The sequence below is a fragment of the Cetorhinus maximus genome, chromosome 2 (assembly GCF_964194155.1).
Source record: "Cetorhinus maximus chromosome 2, sCetMax3.hap1.1, whole genome shotgun sequence".
NCBI lineage: Eukaryota > Metazoa > Chordata > Chondrichthyes > Lamniformes > Cetorhinidae > Cetorhinus > Cetorhinus maximus.
The window spans coordinates 98,762,682-98,785,226 of NC_135880.1; the positions used below are offsets into that span (position 1 = coordinate 98,762,682).

Sequence of the window (22,545 nt, forward strand, 5' to 3'; positions counted from 1 at the left end):
CCATTGCCATTCCCTTTGCCTTTACTGCCATGAATACTTTTGTCAGCTAATCTCTTTGCTCTCCACCCTATCACAAACCTTCCCTTTTGTTCTCCACCCTCTTCCTTCACTTGCTTAAAATCTATTACATTGTCGTAAAAAACCCATCTGGTTCACTCATGTCCTTTACGGAAGGTAATCTGCCATCCTCACCTGGCCTGGCCTACATGTGACTCCAGATCCGCAGTAATTTACCCTTCAGTTTTGAAGAAAGGTCCTTAACCTGGAATGTGTTTCTCTCTACACAGATGCTGCCATACCTGCTGAGTATTTTCAGCATTTTCTGTTTTTATTACTGGTTAAGAGTTGTACTGTACAACTTGCACATTAATTTGTATTATTGTGTTATCTTTGAGGGTACTTTTTTTTTGCAGATTTGAAGTGATGATAAGTACACTTGAAGTGACAGGACTACCTCAGAAAATAGGCAAGCCAGTGCTGCTTTCTTCAAGAAGTGTTATGACTGAGAATGAAGATATTCTGTTCAGAATCATGTTTGAGACCAATCCTTTGGATGAAAGAGCTGATCAGCGGCTGAAGGTGGATTCGCGCCCACTAGAAATTGTGTATGATGCGGTGAGTGGAATGCACAAATATATAAAGTGTATTTTTAAACTTGTAAATAAGTTGTATTGTCTACTCAACTAGTTTCTGATTGCTATTTCAAATTACTGGAGTAGAATCATAGAATGACAAAGCACAGAAGGAGGCCATTTAGTCTCTTGTGCCTGTGCCAGCTCTTTGGTAGTACAGTCCATTCAGTCTGACTCCTTTGTTCTTTCCCCATAGTCCTGTAAAAAAATTTTTCCTTTTGAGTATTTATGCACTTCCCTTTCAAATTTTACTAGTAAATTTATTACCCTTTTGTCAGTGCAGTCCAGATCCCAATGTCTTTTTTTAAAAAAAAAGCTGCCCTATCCCACCACTGGGTCTTTTGCCAAGAACCTTAAATCAGTGTCCATTAGTTACTGACCCTTCTACCACTAGAAACAGTGTAACTTTATTTACTGTATCACAATATGAAAAAACTATTATTAGTAATGGTGACCATGAAACAACTGGTCTGTCATAAAAATCTGTATGCTTCACTGATGTCCTTTGGGGAAGAAAAACTACTATCCTTTCCCATTCTGTCCAAATGTGACTTCAGGGCCACGGGAATGTGGTTGATTCTTACCTGTCCTCTGAAGTGACCTAGCAGGCTACTCAGTTGCAATCAAGATGGCAACTCACCACCTCCTTTCAAGGGCAGTTAGGATTGGGCAATAATTGCTGGCCTTTCCAGTGATGTCTCCATCCCTTTAATCACTTAATCTCCTGTTATCCTTCCCTGTTCCAAGGAAAACAAAAAAATCTGGAATTAAAAGCCTAATGATGACCATGAAACCATTGTTGATTGTCTTAAAAAAGGCATCTGGTTCACTAATGTCCTTTTAGGGAAGGAAATCTGCTATCCTCAACTAGTCTGCCTACATGTGACTCCAGATCCGCAGTAATGTGGTTGACTCTTAAATACCCTCTGTAGTGGCCTAGCAAGCCACTCAGTTGTATCAAACCGCTAAAAAGTCAATTTTAACAAAAGGAATGAAACCGGATGGACCACCCGGCATCAACCTAGGCACTGGAAATGACAACAGCAAACCCAGCCCTGTCGACCCTGCAAAGTCCTCCTTACTAACACCTGGAGGCTTGTGCCAAAATTGGGAGAGCTGTCTCATAGACTAGTCAAGCAACAGCCTGACAGTCATCCTCACGGAATCATACCTAAGAGACCATGTCCCATCACCATCCCTGGGTATGTCCTGTCTTACTGGCAGGGCAGGCCCAGCAGAGGTGGTGGCACAGTCAGGAAGGCGTTACCCAGAGAATCCTCAACATCGACTCCGGACCCCATGAAGTCTCAAGGCATCAGGTCAAACATGGACAAGGAAACCTCCTGCTGATTACTACGCACCAGTCCCCCTCAGCTGATCAATCGGTGGGTTGGAGTGGGTGGTAAAGCGGCAGTTGGATTTTAACATAGAGAAGTGTGAGATCATACATTTAGGGAGGTCAAACAGTTACAGGGATTACAAAATAAATGTGAATATACTAAGAGGGGTAGATGAAGTGAGAGATCTTGGCGTATAAGTACACAGGTCCCTGAAGGCAGTAGTTCAAGTAGACAAGGTTGTAAAGAAGGCATATGGAATGCTCTCCTTCATTGGCAGAGGTATAGAATATAAAAGTAAGGATATAATGTTGGAATTGTATAAAATACTGGTGAGGCCACAACTGGAGTATTGTGTGCAGTTCTGGTCACCACATTACAGGAAGGAAGTAATAGCTTTGGAGAGAGTGCAGAGGAGGTTTACAAGAATGTTGCCAGGGTTAGAAAAGTGTAGCTACGAGGAGAGATTGGATGGGTTGGGGTTATTTTCCTTGGAACAAAGAAGGCTGAGAGGTGACTTGATTGAGGTGTACAAAATTATGATGGGAATAGATGGAGTGGACAGGATAAAATTGTTTCCCTTGCTGGAGAATTCTAGAACCAGGGGACATAGATTCAAGATAAGTGGCAGAAGGTGTAGGGGAGATATGAGGAAGAACTTTTTTGCACAGAGGGTAGTGAGTGTCTGGAATTCGCTGCCCAAGTTGGTGGTAGAGGCAGAAACTTAAAAAAACTCTTAAAAAGTACCTGGATCTGCACCTAAAATGCTGTAAGCTGCAGGGCTATGGGCCGGGTGCAGGAAGGTGGAATTAGAAAGGGCACCTGGGTGTCCTCAGGCTGGCATGGACAAGATGGGCCGAATGGCCTCCTCCTTTGTTGTAACTTTTCTATGGTTCTATGGTTCCTCCATGTTGAACACCACATGGAGGAAGCACTGATGTTGGCAAGGACGCAGAATGCACTGAGTGGGGGACTTCAATGACCATCACCAAGAGTGGCTCAGTAGCACCACTACAGACTGAGCTGGCCGAGCCCAAAAGGACATAGCTGCAAGACTGAGTCTGCCACAGATTGTGAGGGAGCCAACAAGAGGATAAAACATACTGACCTCATCCTCACTAGCCTGCCCGCTGCAGAGGCATCTGTCCATGACAGCATCAGTAGGAGTGACCACCGCACAGTCCTTGTGGAGACAAAGTCCCAACTTCACATTGAGGATATCCTCCATTGTGCTGTGTGGCACTACCACTGTGCTAAAAGGGATAGATTTTGAACAGGTCTAGCAACTCGAGGCTGGGTATCCGTGAAGTGCTGTGGGCCATCAGCAGCAGCAGAATTGTACTCGACCACAATCTGTAACCTCATGGCCCGGCATATTCCCTACTCTACCTTTGCCACCAAGCCAGGGGATCAAACCTGGTTCAATGAATAGTGCAGGAGGGCATGCCAGAAGCAGCACCAGGGATACCTAAAAATAAGGTGTCAACCTGGTGAACACAAAACTGCTTACATGCCAAACAGCATAGGCAGCAAGTGATAGACAGAGCTAAGCGATTCCACAACCAATGGATCAGAACTAAGCTCTGCAGTCCTGCCACATCCAATTGTGAATGGTGGTGGACAATTAAACAACCAAGTGGAGAAGGAAGCTCCCCAAATATCTCCATCCTCAATGATGGAAGAGCCCAGAACATCAGTGTAAAAGATAAGGTTGAAACATTCGCAACAATCTTCAGCCAGAGGTGCCGAGTGGATGATCCACCTCGGCCTCCTCCAGAGGTCCCCAGCACCACAGATGCCAGTCTTCAGCCAATTCATTTCACTCCACGTGATATCAAGAAATGGCTGAAAACACTTGATAGTGCAACGGCTATGGGCCCTGACAACATTCCAGCAATAGTACTGAAGACTTGTGCTCCAGAACTTGCCACGCCCCTAGCCAAGCTGTTCCAGTACAGCTGCAACACTGGCATCAACCCGGCAGTGTAGAAAATTGCCCAGGTATGTCCTGTACACAAAAAAAAAGGCAAATCCAGCCCAGCCAATTACTGCCCCATCAGTCTGCTCTCCATCATCAGTAAAGTGATAGAAGGGGCCATCAACAGTGTTATCAAGTGGCACTTGCTTAGCACTAACTTGTTCACTGATGCTCAGTTTGGGTTCCACCATGGCCACTCAGCTTCTGACCTCATTACAACCTTGGTTCCAATGTAGACAAAAGAGCCAAACACCAGAGGTGAGGTGAGAGTGACTGTCCTTGACATCAAGGCCGCATTTGACTGAGCATGGCATTCAGGAGCCCTAGCAACACTGGAGTCAATGGGAATTGGTGGAAGCTCTCCACTGGTTGGAGTCATACCTAACACGAAGGAAGATGGTTGTGGTTGTTGGAGGTCAATCATCTCAGTTCCAAAACATCACTGCAGGAGTTCCTCAGGGTAGTGTCCTAGGCCAAATCACTTTCAGCTGCTTCATCAATGACATTTCCTCCATCATAAGGTCAGAAGTGGGGACATTCGCTGATGCTTGCACAGGACAATGTTCAACACCATTTGCGACGACTCAGCTACTGAAGCAGTCCATGTCCAAAAGCAGCAAGACTTGGACAATATCCAGGCTTGGGCTGACATGTGGCAGTAACATTCGTGCCACACCAGTGCCAAGCAATGACCATCTCCAACAAGAGAGAATCTAAATATTGCCCCTTGACATACAATGGCATTACCATCACTAAATCCCCCACTATCAATATCCTGGGGGTTACCGTTGACCAGAAACAGAACTGGACTAGCTACATAAACACTGTGGTTACAAGAGCAGGTCAGGCTAGGAATCATGCGATGAGTGACTCGCCTCCTGACTCCCCAGAGCCTGTCCACTATCTACAAGACACAAGTCAGGATTATGATGGAATACTCTCCACTTGCCTGGATGATTGCATCTCCAACAACACTCAAGAAGCTGGAGACCAGCCAGGACAAAGCAGCCTGCTGGATTGGCACCCCTTCGACAAACATTCACTCCCTTCACCACCAACTTACAGTGGAAGCACTGTTTAGCATCTACAAGATGCACTGCCTGAATTCACCAAGGCTCCAGAGGCAGCACCTTCAAAACCCACATCTGCTACCATCTAGATGGACAAAGGCAGCAGATGTGTGGAAACACCACCACGTGGAAGTTCTCCTCCAAGCCACTCAGCATCCTGACTTGTAAATATATCACCGTTCCTTCACTGTCACTGGGTCAAAATCCTGGAACTCCTCCCTAACAGTGCTGTGGGTGTACCTACACAGGGATTGTAGCGGTTCAAGAAGGCAGCTCACCACCACCTTCTCAAGGGCAGTTAGGGATGGGCAATAAATGCTGGCCTAGCCCATGATGCCCACATCCTGTAAATGAATTAAAAAAGCTTCTCCAACAATAACAATGACAACTTGTATTTATATAGTGCTTTTCATGTGGCCCTAAGGCATTCACAGAGTCATTATCAAACCAAATTTAACAGAGCCATATAAGGAGCAAATAAACAAAAGTTTGGTCTAAGAGGTAAACTTAAGGAGTGTTTTAAAGGAGGAAGGAGATGAAGGGAATCAGAGTTTAAAGAGGGACTTCCAGAAGTTGGGGCCTTGGCACCTGAAGACAGCCACCAATAAAAATCAATGATGCTCAAGTGGCCGGAAGTGGCAGAGCATAGAAATCTTGGAAAGTTGTAGAGTTGGTGGAGATTACAGGGATAGGGAGGGGCGACACCATGAAGGGATTTGAGAGCAAAGTCGGGAAGCAGTTCTGTTCCCTGAGAATAGTTGGCAACGAACAGTCTTCCGTGCTGTAGATGGAGATTTGCTGAATTCCCTCAAACATGAGTTGAAGCTGTCTTTAGTTACAGGGTTATCGCCTCCTACAAAATTTGGGTACTTCGGGGATTTCCTGGACTAGCTCTCAACATGTAGATGGGTTGGAGGGGAATTTCCCAGATTTTTTTTAATCCCCAAATTGACCTGGGTTTTCTTTTTTTTTCCTCTCAGGAGATGACATGTTTTGGGTAGGGTGGAGCATGTAATTGCTGCGATGCAAAGTATCACATTTGGATGGGACAAGCTGGATAGACCAGAGGGTCTTTACCTAATCGTCATTGTTCATAAGTTAGTCAAATTTGATTTTTTTTTCCACGCTATCTATCGTAGGGCAGAGATGGTGGGGGCGGGACCAAGTGGACCCCTCTGTTTCAGTTCCACCTCCCTCAGCCAGCTGAGAAAAGTGAAATCCAGCTCACGGCTTTGGCTAACAATTTTTGATTCCAAACCATTGCGCCAGATCCCTTCCCAATTTACTATAGTTGGCCATCCTCCAATCAAGTATTTTTATGCTTAATTGCTCTAAACATTAAATGATCACTGCTCCCTAAATGCTCTCCCATTGAAACATGCTATCCTTGCCCCACTTCATTCGTCAGAATTAGATCCAGCACTATTCCCTTCCTTGTTGGAGTGGAAACACACTGATTGATAAGTTCTTGCCCACATTTCAGGAACGCCATTCCCCTTTGCCTTTACGCTGTTATTATCTCAGCCCATGTTAGGATAATATGGAATTCCCCCTTTATCACTACTGTTCTCGTATCTTTCCAGATTTTGACCCTTTACCCTCCCTTTCACTATTTGGGTAGCCTATAGTCTACGTTGAGCAGCTCTTCTATTGCTCCTTAATTCTCTTTCTTTTCCCCCTCAACTGCATATAACTAATAACTAAATGTAGTGGGGAATTGGAGATCTTTGTGATTCTATTCTGATATCATAGTTTAGTAGTTATGGTGTTGTCAGCTGTTCCTTGATTCACGCATGACATCTACTCAGGGTCACAAGTTTCTGCCATGGGTCGTCTTCTGACTGAGAAGCCAATTCTTGACCCACAGATCTTTGGGAACAAGAGACAGGATGTCCCAAGAAGTAGTGGGATCTGGAGTGCAGGATTTGCTTCCTTTTCTTTCATTCTCTGCTGCTGCTCTGCCTCATCATTAAGTTATTGTGACTCAGTGTGATGCAGCTGGATGGGCAAGTTTTTGCCATTTTGAACAATTAGCAGCAAGCTTCTCCCAGTCATAAATGTCAATGCTGCTGTGCTTCAAGGAGAGCTTCAGAGTGCCTTAGAATTTTTTTTCTGTCCTCCCCTGCAATTTTGGCAATTTGAGAGTTGAGAAAACAAAACCTGGCTCGGGAGATGCTTTTTGGCCATCTGGACATAGTGTCTAGTCCATCGTAGTTGATTTTTGCAGGCGTTTTGCCTGTTGGTGTGGAGCTGGCTTCAAGCAGGATGCTGGTGTATGTTTGGTCCTCCCATTGAATCTGGAGGATGTGGAGGAGGCATTGCTGATGGAATTTCTCTAGCGCTCATGTGTCGCTGATGCATCATCCAGGTCTCATTAGAGTACAGGAGTGTGGTGATGACAACTGCAGAAGACTGAGCTGGCGCAGCTGATCCGGTATTGGACCCCCTCGTTAATGGTGGCCTTTTGAGACCACTGGCTGCCAAGGCATACATGTACAGTTTGTGGATGACTACAGTGTCATTGCTCACTGCACCAGATTTGCAAGTCACTCTTGGTCTCTTCAATTTTGCATAGAAAAAACATGACCAGTCCTTGAATGTTGCTAAAAACAAAACTCCATATATCAGCCCGCATCTCATCAGCCCAATATTCCATGTATGTTGAAGATAGAGACTCTGGAATATGTTACATGTTACCCCATACTGCACTAGCACCCTTGAGGTGAATTCACCATGGCAAGTTGTGAAACCCAAGTTGTTTATTACCCTGCCATTGCTACCCACTCTGGCCTGTGTCTGACTTCTGTCTCATGATATGTGGTTTTCCACTCTAGAGAAATGCTACAGAATCCCATGGCTCAGCCTTCGTTGTGAAAGGAGCAACTTAAGGAGAAGCTACTTCACATAGTTCTCCAAATTACCTGACACAAATGAAGATAGTCGTGATTATTGGAAGCCAATTATTGCTGGAGGAGTTCTTCAAAGAAGAATCCTGAAGCTAACCATTTTCAGCTGAGTCATTAATAACCTCCCCCTCTCAAGTCAAGAGTGAAGTTCTCAACAGACAATTCCATAGTGTTCAGCTTCATTTACAGCTTCGATAATGAAGCAGCCCATATCAGATGACAGCAAAACCTGACAGCATTCAAACTTTTTTGAACTAAAGCAGAAAACATGCAGGCCATACAAGTGTTAGATAATGACCAATGACCCCTCTTTTTTTTTTTCCATTGTGCACAGCCTGTTCAGTTCATTGTGTGGTACCCTTTAATTTTTTTGTGTGCAGTCTTACATGTGTGGCACCTTACAGGGAATAGGTTGTGAACAGGCAGTGCAGTACCTTCTGGGTTGCTGCATGGCTGCACGTGTACACAACTTACAGGGCAACATTGGAAATTACTATCTCTAACAAGGAATGCTCAGTAATATAATTGAATGTGGAACAAGCTTGAGGGGTTTAATGGCCTACCCATGCTCCTATGTTCATAAGCACTTCTCTCTGATGTTCTCCAACATAAACATCTTGGGGGTCAAATTTTAATAGAAACTTATCTGGACCAACCATAGCAACAATGTGGCTACAAGAGGCAGGATTAAAGGCAAGTATTCTGGTCTGGGATTTCACCGATTCTGGATGATTTGGGAGTCCTGACCCCATCCCAGGGTTTCCAATTTACGGGAGTGCCTTTTGAAGCCGCAAGCTGTTTCGGGTCAAAAGCCCGCACCATTCACTCTCTACCTGGCCAGCTCATTGTGAGGATAGACATGTCCTAGTCCTGTGCAATAATCATGGAGTCAGGCCAGGTTTTCGATGAGCCGTGGTTCAGACACCTCAGGTGTGCGAATCATAGTCTGCATGAGGGGACCTTTTAAAAGGGTAGGTTCAAAGGATACACATGCCATCCATGTGAAGGTATGACATTCCCAACAAACAACCTCCTATGATCCCTCATGCCCCCCATCCAAGGTATGCCCCCCAAACAACCTCATGGCCCTTAATGCCCGCATTCAGCCACTGTACACAATGTAGAGCTAATGAGCTCTATCGTGACAGTAAGATTTTTTATTTAAACAAAGAGCAATATTTCCACTTAAACAAACCTTTTTTTACAACAGTGTCAATCATCTAAAGCCTTCAAAGTTTCAATAGCTGAAACTGCAAGCACTTGAAACCTCTTTATCTTGTGTAAACTAACATTGTGAAATTGACAGCATAGATCAGAGAGCCAAAGTTATTAACCAAGCAATGTTTTCTCTGGGGCTCAGGTGTTTTAACACTCAAATGGATATCTGGGCTCTCCTCCAAGAATATGTAATGAAGCTTGGCTGAGATCCCAGAAATCTATCCCGGTGAATGGGCATGGAAGTGCCATTGCTTGGCATGGGCAGTACATGAGGGGCCATAGGGATTGTTTTAGGGGAGTATACATTGGCATGGAGGCATGAGGGGCCATAGCAGATGGGTGGAGGGCATGAGGTGATATGGATGGGGCATGGGGAGTTTGGGGAGGTGAGGTGGTGTGAGGGCTGGAGGGCTTTTCGGTTTTTATTTTAACTTGGATGAAGTCGCACAGCACCAAGACAGACCTTTTGAGCAGCCTGCCTTGGCATCTGGCAGCCCCTGTGGTTGCTTCTCAACATTTTCCTGGGTTAGCTGGCCTGACTCCAGCCTGCACCTGCTCCCACACAATGAAAATCCTGTCTTGTGGGCACTTTCTCCAGAAGTGGGTGGGCTGAGCTGGGAGTTTTCCTGACTCCTAGCACCTGCTTCGAGGATAAAAATCCAAGCATCTAATTGGGTGGTTCTCTTACTGAGCCCTTCGGGACCTGTCCACCATCTACAGTGCTGAAGATATGAATCTGATGGAAGTGTCAGTGCTTGCACTTACACAGATGAGTGCAGCTGCAACAAGACTCGAGAAACTTGACACCATTTGGGACAGCAATCCCTCTTGATTGCCACTCTTGTCTCTAGACTGGGCATTCAACATCTCCACCAGTGATATACTGTGTTGCAGTATGGACTATCTGCATAATGCACTGTCAAAAGCTTGGTGCTCAAGAAAGGTATTGGGCAGGAAAATCCAACGGAATAAGGCCTACAGCAGTCTAGATATCATCACTACTTTCCAGGGATATCTAGGATGGTTGACAAATAAGCTTTGTCAACATCGTCCATAACTGTACAAAAAAGTTAAGCATGTACAGAAGGTGCAATTTCTGCACCAGATTTTCAGTAAATGTTCATTACTGGATAGTTTAACATTAAGATTGTGCACAATTAAATACATGTTAGAAATAAGATATGATTAAAAGCAGCCAGGAAAAATCCGCCTTTTTTATGGTGCAAAATTCAGCTTTTAAGTCTAAAATTGCAGTAAATTTGTATTTGAAGACAGTTTGCTTTGCTAGCAACTTGAGAAATTTCTTCTGTTCATTATTCAACTTGTGCTGTTTCCACGATGAATAATAGTTTGGGTGCATAACACCACATTTTAGTAAAATATTTATACTTGAAGGTTACCTCAAAGTAGTTTCAAACATCTTCAGCTGCTTCATAACAACCATCCCTTGATCATAAGGCCAGGAGTTTAGAATATTCACCAATGATTGTACAGCGTTCAGTTCTATTTGTAACTCTTCAGATAATGAGGGCAATCTGTGCCCTTATGCAGCAAGACCTAGACAACACTAAGATTTGGACAAATAAGTAGCAAGTAACATTGGTGCCACAAAAGTACCAGGCAATGACCACCTCCAGCAAGAGAGAATCTAACTATCTCCCTTTGACATTCAGTGGCAGTACCATCATGGAATCCCTGCCATCAACATTCTATATATTACCATTGACCAGAATCTTAACTGGACCAGTCATGTAAATGCTGTCACTACAAGAGCAGGTCAGAGGTTGCGAATTTTGTGACAAGTGACTTGCCATCTGATTTCCTAAATCCTAGCCATTAATGAGGCACAGTTCAGGAATGATGAAATATTCTGCACATGAAAATGTGAAGCTCCAACAACACCCAAGAAGCTGAACATTCCCGGGCAAAACAATCCAGCCACCAACTTATAGAGGACACCGACTGATGAGATAACAACTGAAATTTAACATGGGAAGTGTAAAGTGATACATATTTGTAGGATGAATGAAGAGAGCAAATTAAACTAAATGATACACCTTAAACAATCATTTACTTCATCACCAATCCACCAGAGTGGCATCCCAAAGATGTACTGCAGAAACATGCCAAGCCTCCCTCCATAACACCTTCCAAACCTGTGACTTCTAGAAACTAGAAGAAAAAAAATAACAGGTGCATGAGATACCACCAACTGTAAATTCCCCTCAAAGCCACACACCACCCTAACTGGGAACTATATATGGCCTTTCAATCATTGCCATGGGTCAAAATCCTTCATCAGCGCTGTACCGAGGCCATGTGAACAAGTGCTGTTCAAGAAGGCAGCTCATCACTACCTTCTAGAGGGCAATTAGGTTTGGGCTGTAAATGTTGGCCTTGGCAGCAAAGCTCACATCCCATGAATTAATTTTTCTTTAATTTGTTTATTTCTGGCTTCTATTGAACGGCACTTGAAATGGCCAAAGAGTTTTCTAAGCCTTTAATATGGTGGGCAGAAAGCGCATTGTAAGTTTGAGTCAGAAGTACGCTGCCCACCATATTGGTAAAATTCAGAAAATGAGTGTACGCAAATAAAGGAGAAAGCAGCATGTTGAGCCACCTAGTGCAAGAATTGGTTTCCCTGAGTTACCAGCTGCTCTCAAGTCCTTTAAACAACCGCAGACAAGGTAGATTTTTAAAAAATAAAAACTTGAACATTGAGCTGAGAGGAGCAGAAGAGCTCTTTTGTTTTTTTATTCATTCATGGGATGTGGGGTTCACTGGCTGGGCCAGCATTTATTGCCCATCCTTAGTTGCCCTTGAGAAGGTGGTGGTGAGCTTCCTTCCTGAACGGCTGCAGTCCATGAGATGTAGGTACACCCACAGTGCTGTTAGGAAGGGAGTTCCAGGATTTTGACCCAGTGACAGTGAAGGAATGGCGATATATTTCCAAGTCAGGATGGTGTGGGGCTTGGAGGGGAACTTCCAGGTGGTGGTGTTTCCATCTGTCTGCTGCCCTTGTCCTTCTAGATGCTAGTGGTCGTGGGCTTGGAAGGTGCTGTCGAGGAGCCTTGGTGAATTCCTGCAGTGCATCTTATAGATGGTACACACTGCTGCTACGGTGTCAGTGGTGGAGGGAGTGAATGCTTTTGGACGTGGTGCCAATCAAGTGGGCTGCTCTGTCCTGGACAGTGTCAAGCTTTTTGAGTGTTGTGGGAGCTGCACTCATCCAGGCAAGTGGAGAATATTCCATCACACTACTGACTTGTGCCTTGTAGATGGTGGACAGGCTTTGGAGACTCAGGAGGTGGGCTACATGAGGCACGATTCCTAGCCTCTGACCTGCTCTTGTAGGCACAGTATTTATATGGCTAATCCAGTTCAGTTTCTGGTCAACAGTAACCCCGGCCATGTTGAGAGTGGGGGATTCAGTGATGGTAATGCCATTGAACATCAAGGGGCAATGGTTGGATTCTCTCTTGTTGGAGATGGTCATTGCCTGACATTTGTGTGGCATAAATGTTACTTGCCACTTGTCAGCCCAAGCCTGGATATTGTCCAGGTCTTGCTGCATTTGGACGTGACTGTTTCCATATCTGAGCAGTTGCGAATGGTGCTGAACATTGTGCAATCATCGGCGAACCTCCCCACTTCAGACCTTATGATGGAAAGAAGGCCGTTGATGAAACAGCTGAAGATGGTTGAGCTGAGGACGCTACCCTGAGGAACCCCTGCTGTGATGTGCTGGAGCTGAGATGACTGACCTCCACAGCCATCTTCCTTTGAGCTAGGTATGATTCCAACCAGTGGCGAGTTTTCCCCCTGATTCCCATTGACTCCAGTATTGCTAAGGCTCCCTGTCAAATGTGGCCTTGATGTCAAGGGCAGCCACTCTCACCTCCCCTTGGGAGTTCAGCTCTTTTGTCCATGTTTGAACCAGGGCTGTAATGAGGTCAGGAGCTGAGTGGGCCTGGTGGAACCCAAAATGGGCGTCAGTGAGCAGGTTATTGCTAAGCAAGTGCCACTTGATAGCACTTTACTGATGATGGAGAGTAGACTGATGGGGCAGTAATTGGCTAGGTTGGATTTGTCCTGCTTTTTGTGTACAGGACATAGCTGGGCAATTTTCCACATAGCCAGGTAAATGCCAGTTTTGTAGCTATACTGGAACAGCTTGGCTAGGGGCGTGGCAAGTTCTGGAGCACAAGTCTTCAGTACTATTGCCGGAATATTTTCAGGGCCCATAGCCTTTGCAGTGTCCAGTGCCTTCAGCCGTTTCTTGATATCACATGGAGTGAATCAAATTGGCTGAAGACTGGTACCTATGATGCTGGGGATCTCTGGAGGAGGCCAAGATGGACCATCCACTCGGCACTACTGGCTGAAGATTATAGCAAATGCTTCAGCCTCATCTTTTGTAGTGATGTTCTGGGCTCTTCCATCATTGAGAATGGAGATATTTGTGCAGCCTCCTCCTCCAGTGAGTTATTTAATTGTCCACCACCATTCACGACTGGATGTGGCAAGACTGATCTCAGATCTGAGCTGTTGGTTGTGGGATCACTTAGCTCTGTCTATTACTTGCTGCTTTTGGCACACGAGTAATCCTGTGTCATAGCTTCACCAGGTTGACACCTCATTTTTTTTTAGGTATGCCTGTTGCTGCTCCTGGCATGCCCTCCTGCTCTCTTCTTTGAACCAGGGTTGACCCCCTGGCTTGATGGTAATGGTAGAGTGGAGATATGCTAGGCCATGAAATTACAGATTGCGTTTGAGTACAATTCTGCTGCTGCTGATGGCCCACAGTGTCTCATGGATGCCCAGTCTTGAGTTGCTAGATCTGTTCGAAATCTATCCCATTTAGCACAGTGATAGTGCCACACATCACAATAGAAGGTATCCTCAATACGAAGGCGGGACTATGTCTCCACAATGACTGTGTGCGGTGGTCACTCCTACCAATACTGTCATGGACAGTTGCATCTGCGGCAGGCAGGTTGGTGAGGATGAGGTCAAGTATGTGTTTCTCTCTTGTTGGCTCCCTCACCGCCTGCCGCAGACCCAGTCTAGCAGCTATGTCATTTAGGACTCAGCCAACTCAGTCAGTAGTGGTGCTACCGAGCCACTTGGTGATGGACTTTGAAGTCCCCCACCCAGAGTACATTCTGTGCTCTTGCCACCCTCAAGTGGTGTTCAACATTGAGGAGCACTGATTCATCAGCTGAGGGAGGGCAGTATGTGGCAATCAGCAGGAGGTTTTCTTGTCCATGTTTGACCTGATGCCATGAAACTTCATGGGGTCCTGCATTGATGTTGAGGACTACCAGGGCAACTCCCTCCCCACTGTGTACTACTGTGCCACCACCTCTGCTGGGCCTGTCCTGCTGGTGGGACAGGACATACCCAGGGATGGTGATGGTGGTGTCTGGGACGTTATCTGTACCGTCTGATTCCTTGAGGATGACTATGTCAGGCTGTTGCTTGTCTAGTCTGAGACAGCTCTCCCAATTTTGGCACTAGCCGCCAGATGTTAGGAAGGAGGACTTTGTAGGGTCGACAGGGCTGAGATTGCTGTGGCCGTTTCCAGTGCCTAGATCGATGCCGGGCAGTTGGTCTGGTTTCATTCCTTTTTTGTGACTTTGTAGCGGTTTGTTACAACTGAGTGGCTTGCTAGGGCATTTCAGAGGGCATGTAAGAGTCAACCACATTGCTGTGGGTCTGGAGTCACGTGTAGGCCAGACCAGGTAAAGACAACAGATATCCTTCCCTAAAGGACATTTGGCCACATCTTCAAAGAACATGGGCAGTATTTTCTGCCCACCAGGTGGGCGGGCCCAACCCAATCTCCGGCGGGCGGGGAGCAGATCCCTGCCGGAGAAGCGGGCCCCACCACTATTTTAAGCAGGTGGGCCAATTAAGGCCTGTCCAGTGTGACACCCAGCGGGAAGCGTGTGCTTCTTGTGCAGGTGTGGGTGATTCCCCAAATGTGAGAGTACGCTCTTTCGCACATTCGCAAGAAATAGCGCACATCTCCCTGAGGCTAAGTGCTGCCTCAGGGAGATCGCTGAAAGTTGTTGAAACATTAAAAATAGAAAAATAAAAAAATCCTTAACATGTCCCCCTCATGTGACAATGTCACACGAGATGGGACATGTTAAAAAATTTCACTAAAATTTTATTAAAGTTTTTTAAACTCTTCATGAAACCTCATCCCGCCAGTGGATGAGGTTTCATGTTTTTTCAGAAGCCCGCCAGGGCTCCTGGCCTGCCCGCCAACCTTAAGGCTGGACGGGCAGGTCCTTTAATTGTTTTAATTATCCTGTCAATGGCCTCAATTGGCCATTCACAGGTCAGCGGGCGCACAGCTGATTTCGCTGTATCCCTGCCTTCCTGAAGATTTGAATGGGGCGGGATGACGTTGGGAGTTCCCCCCCGACGTCATCCTACGTCATTTTGCGCATCGGCGAGTGAGCCCCGCCCCCTGCTCACCGACGGCAAAATTCAGCCCCATGTGTCAGCGCCACTCTGTTATAGAATTTCATTTTTTTCTTACTTACCCTGGCCCCTCCAGCCACTGCTTCACCTTGATCTATTTGCCCCCTTCCTCACTTGAGAAGTGCAGTGGACCAATTTTCAACCACGTTTCACCAGGCAACCTGCACCTTGCTCTGCAGCTCAGTTTCCTCATGGAAATGACGTATGAGACCCAATATTGCGGATCCCTCAGCCTCAGTATTCAGGCGCAGGATTGTTACCTTGCATTCGAAAATGCACTCACCCAAATTTCTACGCCATAGTATTTCAGCAAAATTCCGAAGCATTGAAGGTTCTAGTTCTTGAAGGCACTTCTGTACAAATGTTATAAAAATGTTATGGGTGCTTCTATTCATTTAAGTAGAGTACTCGGTTTAGATAATTTTACACTATATTATTAATCTATTAACACCAACAGATTACTGTGAATGGATTAGTCGACTTCTTTCGACCTCCAACAGATGTTCAGCTGGAGGTACTGACGTCAGCTACTTTGATGAAGCTTGAGGAATTCCGTGACAAAACCGCAACTGGTAAAGATCGATATAATTTTTGTATTGGTTTTGATCAGGAAGCTTTTGAAATAGTTTGGATGTTCTGTTTGGTGAATAATTTATAATTCCTTTTAATCGCAGCAAGTTGCAATATTTGCTAAAGTATTGCCCAAAAGTGGGGAAGCAAAGAGAGTTTGGGTGGAAGAAGCTATCCATTTTTGTTATTGCAGCTGGGTATACAATGCATAATTTCAAAATTTGCTGAAGACATGAAAATCAGAAATGTATTTAACAAGAAGGAATGTGGTAACAGACTGCTGGAGGACATAGACTGGTGAAATAGCAGCTGAAATTTAACTTGGACATGTGAAGTGATGCATGTTGGTAGGATGAATGAACAGAGGCAAAGTAAAATAAATTATACACTACCTTAAAATTGCAGGAACAGAGAGACCTTGGTGTGTTTTTATACATAAATCTTTGAATGTGGTTGGCCAATTTGAGAAGGCTGTTTAAAAAACACATGGGATCCTTGGCTCTATTAATAAAGGAATAGATTGTAAAAGCAAGGAAGTTATGCTAAACTTGATACTATCTAGAAGTAACTGTGTCTTCAATTCCTTTGCTCTAATCTACTTTGGCGTTTTTCTTGCTCTGAATCTCTAACAGATTATGCTCAATGTACAATAAAATTAAAGTGCCAAATTCCAGAAATTAACATCATGTATCTGAACTGCTATTATTTCGAGAGTATTGTGACATCACTTGTTATAAGAGTTTTTGCCGTACCTATATAATTTTGGGCAGCAGTAATTCCATTGGTTAGAGCAAGTTGTCTGGACCACACATAACCATTACACAAGTAGTGAACACGGCATACAAATTTCCACAAGATAGGAGTGTAGTATGTTTACCTTTTCCTGTCTAGATAAAAATTCATGTGTTTAGCATGTCATTACAATATGTTTTGCTTTCTTTTAACACATGATCTCCATAAAGAATTCATGATTGCTCAGGTATTGTCTTCACTGAGTATTGATACACTTTGTACTGTTTACAGGCTTGATGTATGTTATTGAGACACAGAAAGTCCTGGACTTAAAAGTGAATCTCATGGCTTCTTACATCATTATTCCACAGAATGGTTTTTTTGATAAATCTGCCAACTTATTGGTTCTCGATCTTGGTAATTTAAAGGTAAGTTTGTATAACAACAGAATTGTTTGAATATTACTGAGTTAAAATCCCTTTGAAAGTTTTTTTTATGTGCATTTTTATCCGCTGATTAGACGTGCTCATCATATGTAGAAAACATAAAACCATACTTCAAATGTTTAGAACTTTTGTGAAGTGTGAAAAATACAATTTAAAATGTTAATTTACATGGTCTAATTGTGTAGAATAGTTTGTGTAGTTAATGTTGAATCTATAGGGAACACTTTTGAAAGGCAACTTTTCCAAAATGCTGTTACAATTGTAGAAGTCCAGTGCAGAGAGGATAATTTGAGTTGGTTGTGCTTCATATGCATTAAGCTTTCTCTCTTTAAGTATGCCCAGTAGGATCACCAGGAGTGTTAGTCTGAATGGTGGAGACAGACTGTGTGTCTGTTCAAAAATTACTGTTCATCATAATGAAACAGTTGATATTTTTTGGTATCTTCATTTAAGAGACATTGTTGATACTTTAACATCAGTGACTCCAGAAAAAATGCACAACATCATTAATATGTCTACGCTGTCTAATTCCACATTAGAGGTTAGAGGTTTCCAGTATTCAAAAATTAAACTGCAATCCGTAGTGCTTTATTGCTGCCTGTAGGTCCAGCTGCTGCACCATGTCCTCATAAACGTTAAAACCCTTATACACCTTTAGTTGACTGTTGTACTGAGGAGGTGCTACATTGTATTTTTGAATAAAATATCAAACCAAGGTTCTATCTGCCTTTAGGTGGACATAAAAGATCCCAAGGCAGGAAGTTCTCCAGCTATCCTAACTAACATTCTTCTCTTAATCAATACGCCACCAAGACTAATTTAAGTGGTCAACTTATCTCTTACAGTTTGTGGGATTCTGCTGTGTTCAAATTGTCTACCACATTTGCTGACACAACTTTGCATTTCAAATGTACTTGGACATTTCTGGGCATAATTCATATTCTTGATTGCACCATCTTTAGGAATGACAGAGAGAGAGTTAGGGAGGGAATTAGGGGAATGGAGTAGTAGTAGTATTACCAAGTAAATCTGTCATGGAGCAAAAATGAAAGGACATAGAGACAAAATCCATGTCGATAGAATTAAAAAAGGAATTAGTTAAAATTTGCTGTGTATTGCAAGCCTGTCAAATATTGGTGATGAGCGAGTGAGACTGACAAACACATTATGTAAGGAGCTGTGAGGCATGTAAAGAACAGGGCAATAATTAAATGCCCAGAATCTATTGCTAGTGATGTGTTTGGTGCTAGTCTTGAAGTTAGCTGCCCATAAAGATTTAGCGAGCTCTGTGGTGTGGATTTCACCTTTTCCAATGTTAATTTCATTCTGGTGGCAGCTACACAGGATCTCTGGCACAACTTTAGAAAGAAGTATTGGTTCTGAAAAAAAAATCGGTTGACCACAAGGTGGCTAGTTCATCAGGCTCTGATGTTACATGCCCTGTACTGAAGGAATTCAGTGGGGGCTTTGGTGGTTGATCAAAGAGAGGCTTTGACTACAACTTTTCATTTTTCCTAGATATGAAATTGTGCGGGAAGACTGTGGGGAGGCTAATATAACACCTTTTGTTCAAGAAGGGAGTGAAAGATTAACTGATCCATAGTTCCAAGTTTATGTAATGGCAGATGTGCACTAACCCTTGCAATTCAAAATTTGATGTAAAATCATTGAACATTTAAAAACACACTGATTAATCCAGGAAAGTTAGCAATGACAAAATTTCCAATCAGCAAATGTGGGAATGTAGTAGCATGGATAGAAAACAGAGTTTGGGCAAATGGGCGATTCATGGATGTGATTCGTGGATGTGTATGTATGTTATATAGTATATTATATTTTATATATAGACAGAGAGAGAGAGTCTGCGATTGGTTCAAGATTTTGCACAAACTCATTTGTATATTGCCATGAATCTGCCAAGGACTAATAAAATGGGCAGCATGTTAGAATGTTATTTTAAAAAGATATATATTTTTGCTTTAAAACATATATTCTTTGGTATACTTAAGAGTGGTAACTTGATGCATTTTGATTAATACAGATTGGTTGTTGCCACCCTTCCATTTGCGAGAGATGATGGGAATGCAACCTCAGAATTTGGCAAGGTCAGATGAGATCATCTGCTGCACTTTTGATGGATAAACCAGCCAATTCTGGAAAGGCAAAGTCAGCTACAATTGCCACTCTTAAATTGTCCCTTGCCAGTGGCACGGGCTGATCTCTGTTGAAACCTTGTTTTCAGGGCTGGAATCTGCTTTGAAGCTTCTGAAACCACATATCATTGTGGTGGCAAGCTCCTGCCCATGTCTGGTGTTGCTATTTACATTTGGTCACCCACTTGTCATGATTGGTGTTGAGGGCTTTTGACAGCATCCTTGAGTTGGAGCTTTGGGCATCCTGCTGGTCTCTTGGCATGGGCTACCTCCCTGTATAACATATCCTTGGGATGTGGCTATCTTTGATCCCGTACACATGCTCAAGCTAGCAAAGCCTTCTTTGCTTGATTAGTACTAGCAGCCTTTGGCCTGTTTTCCCAGAAAGGACTGCTTCATTGTTGATGTTGTCTTCCCATGTGTTGCCAAGGATGTGCATAGACACTGGAGATGCAAATTATTGGGACTTTTTGCCTGGTAAGTGTAGGTTGTCCAGACTTCACCTCTGTACAGCAATGTGCTAAGGATACAGGCCTCATAAGCACATGGTCCTGTGGGCCAGTTTGTTGTTTCTCCATGCCTGTTTTATTAGGCGGTTAAAGTTGGTAGCTCCCTTCTGATGCATGTGATGAGCTCTTCATCAAGAGAGAGGTTGTTTGTCACCATAGATCCAAGGTACCAGAATTTGTTGACTGCTTCCAGTGGTGTGCTGTTGAGTCTGATCACAGGTGGAAAATAACGCCCTGTCCTTTTAACTAACTTTCTTGACACTGATGGTGAAGTTGAATATGCCACAGCATGGGGACAGACAATTCATGAGCATTTGGAATTGGTCTTCTAGTTGGCAACTAATGCAGTATCATCTGCATATAGATTAATAATAAGAATAATATAATAATAATACAGTTGAACTAGGTTTATTGCAAGAGATGAAGGTAGTAATTTGCCTTGGGCGGTGGTGCAAAACAGGTGATATTGAATTGCCTTCCCCATTATATGCAGCGTTTGATATTCGGCTCCGTTGCAGTCAACGAGACAAAGTTCTACTCCAAGCACTTTTTAATTAGTCAGTATGTAGTCCTCCACCTGTGAGTAACTTGATTTTAGTTGACCGCAAATTACTTTAAAACACTATACAGAACTGTTCACTAGTTATTTTGTGTGCATTGGCCAGTTTCATTTGAAATATGCCAGTTGTGATGTTGTGTCCAAAAGAACCAACATGACCTTATAAGAACTTTCTCAAATGCCTGTAAAAGTTCATTTGGCAGAAGCTCGCAATGGTGATTCATTTGATCTGGGAGCGTGGCCAGTTTTTTGGGTAGGCTTTGAGTGGGACGTTTTTAAATTAGCACGGTAGATTGCAGAAACTGAATTAGTACTGTGAACTTTTGTACTAATTTTGCCAATTTTGGGTGAATTATATAAAAAAAAAACTACAACCAAGCAGAAACTCTAGGTCTATATTAATTTTTTTAGAAACGCTTTTTAATATGTACATAGGCACATATGTATCAACATTGTATAAAATGCAAGTCTTTTATTCTACCAGGTTCTTTCTCTCTCATGGAGGATCAGGTTAGGAAGAAAAATGCGTTTATCATGCACCACTCACAACCTTTGGATATCCCAAAGCATTTCACAGTCAATAAAATACTCTTGAAGTATAGTCACTGTGGTAATGCCGAAAATGCAATCACAGTAGCCTGTTTGCATATAGTGCATTTATGGGACATTATATGATTTGCAATTAGAAGTGGGCAAGAGTGAGAGGTGAGAGTGACTGCCCTTGACATCAAGACAGCATTTGACTAAGTGTAGCATCAAGGAGCCCAAGCAAAACTGGAGTCAATGGGAATCGGGGGAAAACTCTCCACTAGTTGGAGTCATATCTAGCACAAAGGAAGAGAGTTGTGGTTCTTAGGGGTCAATCAACTCAGTTCCAGGACATCACTGCAGGAGTTCCTCAGGGTAGTATCCTAGGCCTAGCCATCTACAGCTGTCTCATCAATGACCTACCTTCCTTCATAAGGTCAGAAGTGGGGATGTTCGCTGATGATGGCACAATGTTCAGCACCATTTGCAACCGAAGCAGTCCATGTTCAAATGCAGCAAGACCTGGACAATATCCAGGCTTGGGCAGACAAGTGGCAAGGAACATTTGTGCCACACAAGTGCCAGGCAATGACCATCTCCAACAAAAGACAATCTAACCATTGCCCCTTGACATGCAATGGCATTACCAGCACTGAATCCCCCACTATCAACATGGTCGGGGTTACCATTGACCAGAAACTGAACTGGACTAGCCTTATAAATACTATGCCTACAAGAGCAGGTCAGAAGCTAGGAATCCTGTGTGCAAGTAACTCATCTCCTGATTCCCCAAAGCCTGTCCATCATCTACAAGGCACGAGTCAGGAGTGTAATGGAATACTCACCACCTGCTTTGATGAGTGCAGCTCTAACAACACTCGAGAAGCTTGACACCATCCAGGATAAAGTCCACTTGATTGGCACCCCTTCCACAAACATTCATTCCTTCCACTGCTGACATACATACAGTGGCAGCAGTGTGTACCATCTACAAGGTGCACTGCAGAAACTCACCAAGGCTCCATAGGCAGCACCTCCCAAACCCACGACCGCAACCATCTAGAAGGACAAAGGTAGTAGACACATGGGAACACCATCAAGTGGAAGTTCCCCTCCAAGCCACTCACCATCCTGACTTGGAAATATACCTTTGTTCCTTCACTGTCACTGGGTCAAAATCTTGGAACTCCCTCCCTAAGAGCACTGTGGGTGTACCTACACTACATGAACTGCAGCGGTTCAAGAAGGCAGCTCACCACCACCTTCTCAAGGGCAATTAAGGATGAGCAATAAGGCCTAGTCAGTGAGGCCCACATCCCGTGAATGAATAAAAAAAAAAAACCCCACCTCATTTACCTGGTAGTAGCATTGGGCCAGGCAGCTCCGGTACTGCTTCTGTGCTTCACCTATAG

General features: G+C 43.9%; 1 protein-coding gene across 5 annotated transcripts in view; it reads left to right on the forward strand.

Annotated features, from left to right (window-relative positions):
- The window catches only part of vps13a (vacuolar protein sorting 13 homolog A), a 523,321-nt gene that overhangs the window by 116,395 nt on the left and 384,381 nt on the right, over nt 1–22,545 (forward strand). For all 5 annotated transcript variants that reach the window (XM_078567491.1, XM_078567508.1, XM_078567499.1 and 2 more), the window contains exons 18-20: nt 414–615; nt 16,094–16,208; nt 17,230–17,366. In XM_078567491.1, coding sequence (XP_078423617.1) covers nt 414–615; nt 16,094–16,208; nt 17,230–17,366 — 454 coding nt within the window. The remainder of the gene's footprint in view (nt 1–413; nt 616–16,093; nt 16,209–17,229; nt 17,367–22,545) is intronic.